Raw genomic sequence first — 13,617 nt, 5'->3', positions numbered from 1 at the left:
TTTATAGGTTTCGTACGCAACATCTATCAAAAGAAAGGAAAATATATATGTATGTGAAAGGAGATGGCGTCGAAGAATTCGAATCAAGCCGAACGTAATTTCTCTCTGGTTTTTGGTAGGCCTATACGTTAAATTTAGTATCTGCTCGTATGGCTAAAACAAGTTCTGCAAATGTTGAGAGTAAAAGTGAGATATGCGTGTTCACTTTGAATTTGTTCGTGCAGCAGTACTCCAGCAGTAAGCCACTCTTGGATCGTACCAGTTATTATATTTTACCAGTCTCTTGCAGTTGCTGAGCGCGTTAAGCCGTTGCGGACAGTGCTTGTTGGTTTCGTTTGGTTTAATTGAAGTGAAAGCTGCTGCTTAGCTCTTCGTTCATTTACTGCACAAATTTATTGTGTTTTTTGGTACAAAGAAGAATAAAAAAATTTAAATGGAATAAAACAGAAATACTAAACTCATTCTACATCCCCATCTATATACTTTTTAAGTTAACCTATAAAATAAAACAAAACTTCAAAATTGGTGTAAGTAAGTACGACATGAATAGTGACTGTTGTGTGCGTATATGTGTATATTTAGAGATAATATAGCGGTCAACGGATATGTATTTAACTATCCCGAAGAAGGGTCATACTAATGCACAATTCTAGTAAATGCATTCTCAATCGCTTGGTGAATAGATTCGAGAAAGACGCAAAAACTTTGGAGTGAATTTTCTTTATCCTCTATCTGAATGTATAACGATTGCCGACATATTCGCTAATGATTAGGTGTATGAACGCATTCAAGCATCAGGGATGGAGTTTGTTCTAAACTCCATGTGTAACTCTTTTGAATCTCTATTGTTTTGGTGTACTCTTGTGACATGTTTATGTCTCATGTTAAGTTGAAAGAAACCAACCTCTTCTATTTCAATTGCCATAAACTTTGATGGTGAAGAGCGCACGCATACATGCACACTTTATGAAATATCTAACGTATATTTGTCGAATGACAAAGCCATTTAATGTGAAAATGCTTTTTGCAGAAAAGTGTCCTAAATAATGCTTGGCTTTTAATTAAAACGTAAAAGTAAGCATTAAAAGTACTTCAGCTTTCTTTCCTTGTATGACCAGCAAATCCCCGAACATCATCATGGCACTGTTGAAATGAAAATCTGCAAACATGTAATCTGTAGTCTGTGGAAATTGTGGTTCAGCTCAATTATTTGTTATTATGAATAGTTAATTATGTGAGAGTATAGGTGCGAAATCGCGGACCTACCGAATCTACCTCTACCTCTATCGCCACTTAAGGCAGACCCACACGCTAGTAAACAAATCGATGCAACATCGCTTCCTGAATCGATTTTTGTCGAATTTTTGACATATTCTGATGACATTTAGTGCAATAATATATCTTGGCTCAAGGATGAATCCTACTGAGAATTGGACTAGATTACGTAAAGCCTCACTTAACGCTTTGCATCTATAACGCTTCCCGATCAAGACCGGTGAAAAGTATTATGGCGGTGTAATACACAAATGTAAAAAAAAATGTGGAAAGGAATGAAACTATTTCGTGAAGCTTCTAATGAGAAAAGCATTATGTAGCAATAGGCACTGATTATAGTACTTGTAGCGCAGGGATATTAAGTTTGTGCGGACTAGCGCCGAAAATAATTCTGAATCTGTCTAAGCTTGTCTGCCGGTCTGTGCGCCAACCTATAACTCGCATTTTTCAAGATGTTTTGATGATATTTGGCCCAAGGACGAACGCTATTGAAAAATAGTTTAAATCGGACCACGTTTTCGACTATTTGCCATATAGCCACACGCCTACAACACCCACATGCCTACACGACAAAAACTTTTATTTTGAAAATGGAAAAAATCAGCTGCGCCCATTCCATATTATAGGGCATGAAAATTGAGTTATTTTTTTTGTCTTTTCTAAGATAACGGTGAAGGGTATAAAAGATTCTGTCCCGACCGAATTTAACTTTCTCACTGTTTTTCTAGTAAAACTCTTTGACCCCACTAATTAGGATTTTTTTTTTAAATATTCTACTCTAAGGAAATGGAGATTAATATTTGCTGCCGGGATGTTTTCCACTGTTCGCACTCGTTTTATAACGCAGCGAAGATGGACCATGTATGGTAATAACGGAGCACTTAGTTAATTAATTAAAAGTAAAACAATCCTTAGTTTTTGCTTCAAGTTGGGATGAAACGCAGCTGGGCAGCTGGTATATAAAGCCTACGATCTTCTTTACTGCACAATTGATTGGCGTAACCATCCAAGTTGAAGTTTTTGGTATTTGCCATTATGTTATCAGGTTTGCGGAAATTTTGAAATATTTTGATCATAATTTATGCAAGTGCGCCAGTTGTGGATTGTCCTGAGCATTAAGTTGTCTTATCAGATAACGAGTTATATGAATTAGCCGAAGTCCTGATGTTGATACGTTAAGGTTTAAGTTAACCTTGGTCGCTTCATGCTTCACTTCACTTTATTATCAAGCTAAAATTTATTTGTTATAACCGCATGCCTTTGTGCTGCCTGGGTCTCGAATCGTTAGTTTTGGCCTTCCGATATTATTGAATATCGCCCTTAAATTACCAAACTACTCTGGCCCAATATCCAAGGCAGAAAACAATTCCGTGAGAAAAAGTTTATGGCGTAAGTTTATGTTGCACAAGAAAGAAGTTTTTGGTTTTTTTATTTATTTTTTTTTATTTATATTAAAGCTTTTATAGATTAGACTATTGAGCAATGCTTTCCGCAATGGGCATTAGACTTATTAAAGACTTTCTTCTGTTTTGTTTTTTGTGTAACAACGACATATGTCGACACAAACTACTATGCATGTGTGCATAAGTAAACATCGGGTAAGTCGTCTAAGCAATTGCTTTTTGCTTCTCTTTGGTTTTTCTTTTCTTTTTTGATTAAGACAAACTATAAATATGAAAATAATTAAGAAAATATTCACACACAAATCCAAAACGAATTTATTTAAAATCGTACAACAAAACTTAAAAGTAATGATAATGAATTTTTACATGTTTTAAACTTTCACTGATGACAACCAAGAAGCCGTCTTTCAGCTTACTCCGAATTACAATCGCCGGTTGTGGATGAAATCGATATATTTCTTCAAAATTCTTCAAGTTAATCGCATATGAAATAAAAACGAAAAGAAATAAAAATTGTTATCGTTTAAATTCCTATATACATTCTATATGCATTAATTAGCCTGGATATGAACAGAAGATTCCAAGTTCTCGAATTAAGTTTTGACATTTTTACAGAAGCGGTTTATACTTCGTCTTCAGAGAAAATCATCAGAGCTTGTATATCTATATACGCTACATGAGAGTATTTCAATAAAAGGTCAGTTCAGTCTAAACTTTCCGGCATTTTTGAGCTGTCAAATTTGACAAGTATGAACTAGGAAGTTTTCAAAGTCCATCCGTACAATTATGAATTTTGAGACAATTTTTAATTTTTTTCCTTTATCTCTGAATATCTAAATAAGCGAATTAGTCGCATCTCGGACTCTAGAGACATAGAGGGGATTGTCTAAAGACCTCGTTAACTACAATACGCGATAATTTGCCTTGCGGGTAGACTGTGCGTTTTTCGCGCTGGGGATGTAATCAGACAACTGATAATATTTCTACATACTAAACGAACGAGTTGCCCGAATGATGTTTAATGGCCTTCTTAGCCTATAAGTAATGGTATACTACTTACCACACACACGGCCAATGAAACAATAGCTTCATTGTGTGATTGATTTAAGATAAGACTTCTTGCTGAAAGACTCTACAATTTTGAGAATTATGGAGATAACGCAATTGTAGTTGAAATTTATTAAAAAAGTTATGCATTGTATAACGATTCGGTTTCAAGATCAAATGTTTGCTCACAAGCTTTGAGAAATTTAACAGTTTTATTCGTTTGGAGAAGAATTGCTCAAACTGGAAGCTTCCGATGCAAAGGCAACATCGAGTTAAGCATATTTCGTTGTCTTGCCGATAGAGCGAGCAAAGGGGCAAATAACGAAAGTGAAGAGTAAAACATACACATGAGAAATAATAATAAAAATTGCACTATTTGCCATGAAGTGTAGATGAACGTGCAGAGGTGCGTGTGCATGCGGTTTTCATTATTGTTATGTCAATTCCAGAGTTTAATGACTTTTCTTTGATTTCATTGCTACTGTGGCACCCAGTGGTTTACTAAACTGTTACTCCTAATAAATTTTAATAATTGAGAGATACGTCGTGAAATAAACTCTTGTAAAAGCATTTATGGAACCATAAGATTCTTGTTCGGTACAATTTCGCTTAATTATTAAAATACGCTTTACAACAGGTATGAGCAACCGTAATGTAGCGTAATATGGGCTTACTACGAAGTCTTCATGTGTCCGAATTTATTTTCAAAAATAGCAGAATAAAACACAATATTTAGATCAGGTAAGGGCAACCGACGGCCCGTGTTGTCGCTGCGTCTGACCTGTAACGTATAAATTTTCAAGTAGCAGTGTCGCAAATGAATCGTATTTGCGTTCATTATCGGCTCAGATGTGCAGCTACATAAATGTGAAATATGTTAAAGTCTTTGTCTTCGTCTTCTATTAGACCAAGAAGTGGGCGAAAATGGTTAAAGAATGCCGCATTTTTAATGATAAATGGACCTTGTTCTGACAGAAAAGGCAATTTAGTCCATCAAAAAATTTGGTGCAGAGATGCTTTGGCTCTGTTTACAGACACATTTCAAATTACTTAAAATCTTTGCAATTTTGAAAGAATCTCTGAGACGATGGCATGTGTCTTAGAAAATTAGGTTTGTTTTCTTAATGCGACCAATAACTCGAGCGATATCCTCTATTCATATAATACGGTGACGGAAAGAAAGACGAAAGAGGAAAAGTTAGGGAGGTAGTGGTCGCAGTCTAGTGGGTGTGTGCTCAAATTGATTAGTTAACATTATTATGGACTTTACTGCACTTAGATTCGACGGGATTTTTAGCTACTCGGCTACTTATGAAGAGGTTAAGTTGAAATAAAATAAATAAAAAAGAAAAAGAAAACGAAGCAACCGATGTGTCGTTATTATCCAAAAAATGTACTTCCTTTATTGCCTTTTTAGTATGGTTAGGTTAATTATATTAATTAATTTACCCGTGGCTTGTAATTGTGGTAAGGAATTGTGTTTGTTTGTTAAAAGTGCCACGATATGTGTTTCGTTACGCTTATATAATAACACGCTTCCATACTAGGTTTTCTTCGCAAAACTGCATTTGTTAAGAAGCGACAAAAGCAACAAAAAGCAACAAAGATAGGTTTAGTGACCCTATACTTTTTAAAAGACTCTTTTTTTCAAAAATCAAATTAATTTTCGATTTTGTTTTATTTCAATTTCTTAATTTTGGATAAAACGTGAATAGAAATATATATTTCGGTTGATAGAAACAATACACAAAATAAATATCGAAGAACTGCCAAAAAAATGGCTTTTTTTCACAAATCTCAAGGACCTACAATGATTTTAAAGGGTTATAATCATATATCTATACATAGATATAGTATAATATGCATATTTATATCTACTTTTTCAATTGGTGTAGGGAAAGAACGCGACATGTACGTAATAGATTTTGTCATAATAGTTCGAAGAAGCAAGCAATCGAAAACTCTTTTGATTTTACTTTTTATTGAAATTCGTCTTCGGCACTATTAATGGGGAAGATTGACCTTCAAATATATGTTAGAAAAACAAGTAGAGACATTACAGTAGGACACGGCCCACTATCAAACACCTTAACAATTTCGTCTAAAAGAGTTATTCGACTTTTCAAACTAAGGCTTTACAAGGAGAGTGTTCGAAAAAGTGGTCCGATCTGAACTATTTTCAATAGTGTTCGTCTTTCGACCAAGACGAGACAGACAGACAGACGGATAGAAAAACTTAAATCGATATAACATTCGTGCGACGACACGCTGCAAGTGTATATTAAGTGTAGTAGAATTTATTAAAGCTGTGACTGTACATTAAGTGTAAGGTATAGAAATGAAAGGGATAATTGATGAGAATAATAGATAGCACTACTATCCACATTACTTTCATGTTCATTCTAATGTTATTCCCCCACTATATCCAACCAGTATTGGCAAAATTTAGAACAAAATATTTGCAAGAATTCGCCTTGGTCCGAAGGATCCTTAAGAAATATACCCCCCCCCCCCCCCCCCCCCCCGGCGGGGCGGCGCAAATAATCCTATTAAACGCATGGTTCGTGAATGCAAGAAATACGAAGATTCACGTTCGCAACTACGGCCATCTTGAAAGTACCTGATGAACATGAAACCTTCATTAAAATAACTAGAGTAACGTCTAGGTAGACATATAGTCTACCTTCTTAAAAAAGAGCCTCAGTTGCTAATGCACATATGATTTTAGTTCTGGAATTTCTTTTTTGATCTTGATAAAGTAAAATGTTTTCGTAACAGTCGTATAATTTTCGTAGATATCTCTCGTTTTCTTAATCAAATCAATCATCATGTGCTCTGCCGTTACCCACTAAACACTCGCTAATACCTACCATACGGTGGAGTAGAATTGACATTGGAATTCGCAAACAAATTCACCGATTTGATAGTCGCGAGTCTTACCCGCTCGGCTAAGTTACTTTGTCGTTAGTAACCTCCTCTTCAATAATCTTCTTAACCAGTGCGACAATCCGGCGACGGGAACTTAATTGCATGGAAAGTTTGGACCGAACCTAAACTTTCATATCTGGTATTCCAGATATGTCTTGCCAGATTGTCTCACAAACCGTTTGTAAATCAGCCTGTTCCTCGAAAAATCATTCGTAGTTAAGATAAGGTTTAGGTAAAAATATGAAAAGTCAGAATAGTGCCAGTAATTGTTAGAAAAATCAAAAATTTCAATTTAAATCAACTTTAATATAAAATGAATTTCAGATATAAAACATGAATGCATTATTCACGTGATGACCATTGAAGCTTGAATAAAAATGGCTGGAACTAATGGCATTGAAGCTCAAATGTTACTTCGAATGGTTTTGCTTATTTTAGCTGTCCTTGGTTACGTGCCTTGGTGTTGGGGTCATGGGAGACTCATTGAGCCGCCAAGTCGCTCGTCAGCTTGGCGTTATGGCTTTAATACTCCGCCAGATTACAATGACCACGAGCTATATTGTGGCGGCTTCACACGTCAATGGAAGCGGAACGACGGAAAATGCGGGGAATGTGGTGATGCCTGGGATATGCCAACGCCGAGGCCACATGAAAACGGTGGGCAATGGGGACAAGGCGTTGTAGTACGTCGTTATTTCCCTGCATCCGAAATAACAATTCGAGTGGAATTGACAGCAAGTCATATGGGGTAAATAAATCATTTTAATTTGAATAATTTCACTGGCTTCATACGCTCTGAATGCCTTTGTTCCCTGTCGAACGAATTTATTCGGAATAATGAGAATCATTTTTTTGTTTGTAGTTACTTTGAATTTCGTATATGCCCTGATCCGAATGGTAAGCAAGAGTGCTTAGATCGCAATTTGTTGACAATTTCAAGCGGAGCTCCAGCTCAACCTTCGCCAGGTGATATGGAAACACGGTTTTACCCACGAAACGGAAGTCGAATTTACGAAATGAAAGCTTTATTGCCCGGTAAGGGACGCTAAAGAGTCAAACATCTAAAGACGATTTCATGTTACATTCTTTTTGTAGATATGAAATGCAATCAATGCGTTCTCCAATGGCGATATGTGGCCGGTAATAATTGGGGTATGTGTCCAGATGGAAATGGAGCCGTTGGTTGTGGTCCTCAAGAAGAATTTCGTTCGTGTTCTGATATTGCTTTGAGCGAGCACGTTTCTATACCCAAACGACCTCTACGCCCAACCATTCGTACGACAATACGTCCTAAAGGTCCATTAACAAATGATACGATAACCCCGGAAGAAAAACCTCAAGCATCCGAAAATTTCAATTACGCAATGTTATTGCTCGTTCTGTTGATTGTGTTCTTAATTTTATGTACCTTTGTGATTTGGTATTTATATCGCAACGAAAGGGCACGAGTTAACGTATGGAAACAGCGCTTGGTTAATCGTTTATGCAAGAAGAAACTTATTGCCGATCATCCATCAAGACTTAAAATGTGCCCATCCATACCTACGACAATCACTACGTCCAATTTATGCGACTCTTTAAAATCTCCTAAAAGATTCGATAAAGACTGTGCTGAGATAACGCCTGTTCCTCCTCCTCGTCTTAAGCGACAGGCTCGCATCAAAGAAATGTTATCAGAAGAATCCAGCGTTGCGTAGTGTCTCTATAAATATATATATACATATATATATATATGTATCTAATTTACGCGTAGTATGTGTTTAACCCAGTGTACATAACAATCATTTAATATATTTATGATTCATTATATATTTCATTTTTGTAAAAAAAAAAAAGGAAAAACAAAACAAGTAAAGACGTTGTAGTGAGCTACGGCCCACATTTGAATACCCTACGTCGCTTCGCTCGTTAAAAACTTACTTAAGTAAGAACCTTTCAAGATAACGCGTTGTAAGGGAAGTGTTTAAAAAACAATTTTGAATAGCCGCTCAATACGCCAAACTTAATCGAAATAGAAGATAAGATACTAGACAGACCCACAGACAAGCTTAGAAAATAGATCAGAATCGATCGGAATAACAACAGCTATGCCTACTTCAAGCCGTTCTGTGTGTTGTGTACATCCGCATAAAATTAATATGCACTTAACATATCACAAGCGATGTAGGGTACAATAACTATAGTAAGAAATTGGGAAAGAAGCAGCACGATTTGCGTAAATTTTTCCAAGTGTTTTCACACTTTTTCACTTACATGCAATAGATGGACGGACATGCTGGTTAATTTGTGAATTTCAGAACTGGATTGAAAAAAAAAACAGCAAAAAAAATTAAGATACGTTTACGAACGAACTGGGATTCATTTAATCCAGACACTTTTGTATTAAAATCTGCGCAACGGCAAATGAGAACTGATTTATTTGTGCAACACTTTTAACGGATCCAACAATTTCATTCGACAAAATAAATGCATAAAAATCGAACGTTATATTGTATCGATTTAATGCACTGTCGGTTAATTTTTAAGGTGAATTTCTTCAGTTATGCTATCAACAATAACAACAAGATCAATGAACGATCGCGCTTTCTTGAAATTGTAACATCGTTTATCCCATATACCAAGTCCGCGATTAATTTTAAATAAATAAAAATGTAATGGTTGAGTATTCACGCACTTCACGCTAAGTTCACTTCGCTCTCCATTCATTTTCAATTCATAAACAATTAAATTTACATTATAATTGAATAAATAGTCGATTAAGTTCAATAAAGTCATGTGAATAATGAATTAACAAACCCTCAAAGAACTTTCAATTTACGTACAACTTTTTTGTAGCTCGGAAAGGCAGACGTTCGGAAAACTTGCTTACTTAATATAATAATATAAATGTTTACGAAAACATGAGTTTTGTTTTCTTTTTTTTTTGTATTTTTATTTTATGAAAATGCTTCACTTTCATTAAAAAATCTCTTTAGATCGCCTCTTAGATCACAAGGGACCACTGAACAGAATATTGACACAATATCCAGAATCTTTTTCGACTTTACACTTCTACATCAAGCATGCTTTTAATGAAAAGATTCAAAGCCGTAGTAAATGATTCATTTCCGAAACATAGATGACAGTTTCCTACAAGAGATAAGTTCTACGCGTTTTGGTCGCAAGTTTCACATTAACGACTGAATTCTGAAACAAATCTTCTAAACTAATGACTTCTAAAGTCAATTATCTACACTTCGTCTTTCATGCATGATGATGGATATATTAAAAGCAGTTAGGCTGCGACTTTCTATGCCGCCCATCTCACTTCTTTCTAAGTATCACGCTTGCGGACATCGTGATTCGTGAATTTAAAATATACGTGGCCCGGCTGAGTAGCAGTGATTTTTTAACTCAATGCTATTAAAATCCTAAATTTTAACTGAATTTCTTTCTTAATATTCATTTAATGCATAAGGTAAGTATCCAAAGTTCTTATATCCGTAACTTTTCCTTTCTTAAACTCCGCGACGGATCACTATTCGATCGTAATGTGTGTACAGTGAACTCAAGTAATATTTTTACGGCATAAATGAATTTCATTATTTATCCCTGTTTTGCTTAATTAATGCGTTTTCATTAATTATCATATGATTGGCTCTAACAACCTGCAATTATACGTAAATTGAAATAAAATTTTTTACATATTACAGAATGTTTAATTAATTTTGTTTCATTTATATATAAATAGGCGTATAATCCGTTCGGGATTTAATTGCAGTTGGTCACAAAGTACGAACACTTCAAAGTTTCGTATACCAATAACCGTTAAAGTGTTCATTTTAGAGATACGTTCTATATTCGATTTATATATAAATCGCTTTAAAAATCATTTTGTTCATTGATATCTATTAAATTATTAATCATGCCCAATTATAAGGATAAAGTGAATTTTCAAAATGGAAATAAAGACAAAAAATTTTCACGTGTGTATCCAGCAACCGATGGTGATGACGTTGTCATCTCGGGAATGGCCGGAAAATTTCCCAATTGTCATAATATTGATGAGTATGAATATAAACTTTATAACAAGGTGTGTGCAACAATCATAACTTAATTAAAAACACATCTACGAAGATTTAAGTGTGTGCGTTTAAAATATCAAACAAAGTAAATCATTTACTTTTAGTATAATTTTGCGTTAATTGTGATTGCATATCATATGCAAAAGAAATATTATCCCATAGATTACTAGCTTTTCTTAACGACAACCAGTCATGCTTGAAAACACTATGATAAACACCTGCGTTGTAAGTTTTTCCACGGAGCATGAAGCATACAACTTATACGACTTAGAGTACAACATCATTTTGTACGAAACAAAGTCCCATATCGAAGCAAATCGAAAGCCAATAAAACCACCAGAGCAAAAATCACATAACGAACTAATCGAAAGTAAACAATTTCTACATTCCGAGTAGCAAATCATACACGAAACCAAATTAAACGTAAATTGGACCGAAAGTCTTATGTCGAACCAAACCAAAAGCAAACGCAACCTACATCCGAAGTAAATGGTTGGAAGGAATTTTATCGTTGCAGGGGATATTGTCGAAAGCAGTTATACATGGATTTATTCAATTTCTATTCAATTTCGAATTAATTGATTAGTTAACTATTGAATGAACTATTGAAGTAATTAAGTCATTTCGGCTATTGCCGTTCATCGTAAAGATCTGACGTTCGTTTATGCGTTTCTCCTTTCCGGTTCCTTTTTCATTGCTTTGCCGGCTTTATATGTGCATTCGTGCCATTTGTGCCGCGTATTCTATTATAGTTTAAAACCAATTAAAATCTTTTCTTTTAGTTAAGGCTTTAGCCACAACAAGAACAGCATAGTTTACGTTAGCTGTTAAAGTTAAGGAATTCAAAGAATATCACTTCCTCTGTTGGGTATTGGTTATTTACGACGCAAGGGTTTATTAAGTTTGTGCTGCCAAAAGTCTGACCTTAGACTTTTAAAATAAGTAAGGTACCACGGGGGTCAGGCTGCCCAATCCTCTCTGCAAGGAATTGCTGGCTGCAGGTCTTGCTGCAGCAGAATCCTCGTAGTGTGGGTCCTCTGCCTGACCGCTGGGACGGCCCCTAGGGGAGTCTCGTGGTGGCTGTGGTTGCCCCCAATATCGCGGGAACATTAAATATTTGAGGTGTTAGGTAGGCCTCGCCTCCACCGGAAGGAAAGGCATGCCATGCACATGCCCTTGATCTGGAACTGTAGGGAGCCTCCCTGCTCCCTGTGGGACGTGAGTGACGTTTCACTCCGTGTGCCAGCGGGCACCGCAGGGTGGAGCCTTTCCGGCAGGCACCTGCGTTAAACCCCCTGAAACTACTTCTGATGTACGCAGCATGCAAATGGGCGTGGGGTAGATTCACCCTTTGTGATACCCATCGATTCCGAATTGCTTTCTCGAATCGATCTAGGCCTGTTCGCCTGTCTTTTGTCCCCCTGCTATCTTATTTTCTTGTGCTCAATCTACAAGCGGACATTTTTCAGATACAATTTTTTACACTGGCTTGTTTTGTCTCAAGGACGAAATCGAAAGTGGTTCCGATGGACCACTTTCTACGTAAAGCCTTGTTATCAAACGTCGTTGCATGAATTACTGTGGAACATTATAGGGTATTTAACGGTGGGTTGTGGTGCACTACATTGTTTTTGCCAGTTTTTTTTTAAAGCGTCCAGCGGCAACCTTTATTGTTATTTTTTCTTTTTTTAATGCTTTTAAAGATCGATATGATAGACGATGATGAACGGCGTTGGCGGCATTTTCATCCTGAAATTCCTAAACGGAGTGGAAAACTTTATGATTTAGAGAAATTCGATGCGACTTTCTTTGGAGTACATTTTAAACAAAGCCATACAATGGATCCACAAACACGAATGTTGATTGAAATTGCTTACGAAGCGGTCATTGACGCCGGCGTCAATCCAAAAAGCTTACGTGGGACTAGGACAGGAGTTTACATAGGCGCTTGCGTCTCCGAATCGGAAAAGACCTGGTTCTATGAAAAAGTTTCATCTGGGGGTTTCGGCATAACGGGCTGCAGTCGTGCCATGTTGCCAAACCGCATTTCATATAGTTTGGGCTTGGAAGGGCCCTCATTCTTATTAGATACAGCTTGTTCTAGTTCAATGTATGCTTTAGACAATGCCTTTACCGCTTTTCGCAACGGTGAAATAGATGCAGCTATTGTTGGTGGCTCAAATTTATGTTTGCACCCATTTGTAACGTTGCAATTTGCCCGGTATGTATCATTAATTATCAAAGTCATATTGAAATTTGCAAGGTCCAACTGTCTATTGCAGACTTGGTGTTTTGGCCACTGATGGTTATTGTAGACCTTTTGATCAACATGCTTCTGGCTACACCCGGTCTGAAACTATCAGTTGCTTATTCTTGCAGCGCAAACGTGATGCTAATCGCGTGTATGCTAGCATAGTGTACTCAAAAACCAATTGTGACGGTTATAAGCCAGAAGGAATTACTTATCCTTCCGGAAAATTACAAGAAAAACTGCTCAGGGAGTTTTATCAGGAAATTGATGTTTGTCCAGAACAATTAGGTTATTTGGAAGCTCACAGTACTGGTACAAGAGCCGGAGATCCGGAAGAATGTCGAGCAATTGATAACGTCCTTTGTAGTCAACGTTCTACACCTCTATTGGTAGGTTCAGTCAAATCGAATATAGGCCACGCTGAACCAGCATCCGGGGTTTCCTCATTGGCTAAGGCCTGCTTTGCATTTGAAACAGGGAAAATTGCACCTAATATTAACTTTACGGAGATAAAATCAGAAATTTCTGCTTTAGCCGAAGGACGCTTGATAGTTGTAAAAGATACAACGAACTTGGAAAAACCGTATATTGGTGTGAGTTCATTTGGCTTCGGAGGTGCTAATGCTCATGCTTTATTAAAGGCTTTTGA

At 36.4% G+C, this 13,617-nt stretch overlaps 2 protein-coding genes across 3 annotated transcripts; both read left to right on the top strand.

The window, feature by feature from the left end:
- Positions 1-332: 332 nt before the first annotated feature.
- Positions 333-8,474, top strand: LOC119639154. Of its 2 annotated transcripts, none has more exons than XM_038036394.1 (4): positions 333-527; positions 6,978-7,401; positions 7,516-7,688; positions 7,749-8,474. In XM_038036394.1, the coding sequence occupies exons 2-4, from the start codon at positions 7,031-7,033 to the stop codon at positions 8,348-8,350; spliced, it is 1,146 nt and encodes a 381-aa protein (XP_037892322.1). In that variant the 5' UTR covers positions 333-527; positions 6,978-7,030; the 3' UTR covers positions 8,351-8,474. The 2 variants fall into 2 exon arrangements, with proteins under 2 accessions (XP_037892322.1, XP_037892321.1); XM_038036393.1 differs by having other exon boundaries at positions 333-531.
- Positions 8,475-10,429: 1,955 nt separating this feature from the next.
- On the top strand, positions 10,430-13,612 carry LOC119639330 (fatty acid synthase-like; the record flags this gene model as incomplete). The annotated part of the gene is made up of 3 exons (XM_038036631.1): positions 10,430-10,725; positions 12,421-12,938; positions 13,000-13,612. Coding segments are annotated over exons 1-3 (1,299 nt in total), but the record flags the coding sequence as incomplete, so codon positions are not given.
- Between the last annotated feature and the right edge of the window lie 5 nt (positions 13,613-13,617).

This window comes from Glossina fuscipes, unplaced genomic scaffold, assembly GCF_014805625.2.
Source record: "Glossina fuscipes isolate IAEA_lab_2018 unplaced genomic scaffold, Yale_Gfus_2 112, whole genome shotgun sequence".
In the NCBI taxonomy this organism is placed as follows: Eukaryota; Metazoa; Arthropoda; class Insecta; order Diptera; family Glossinidae; genus Glossina; species Glossina fuscipes.
This window is presented reverse-complemented; position numbering and strand designations above follow the sequence as displayed.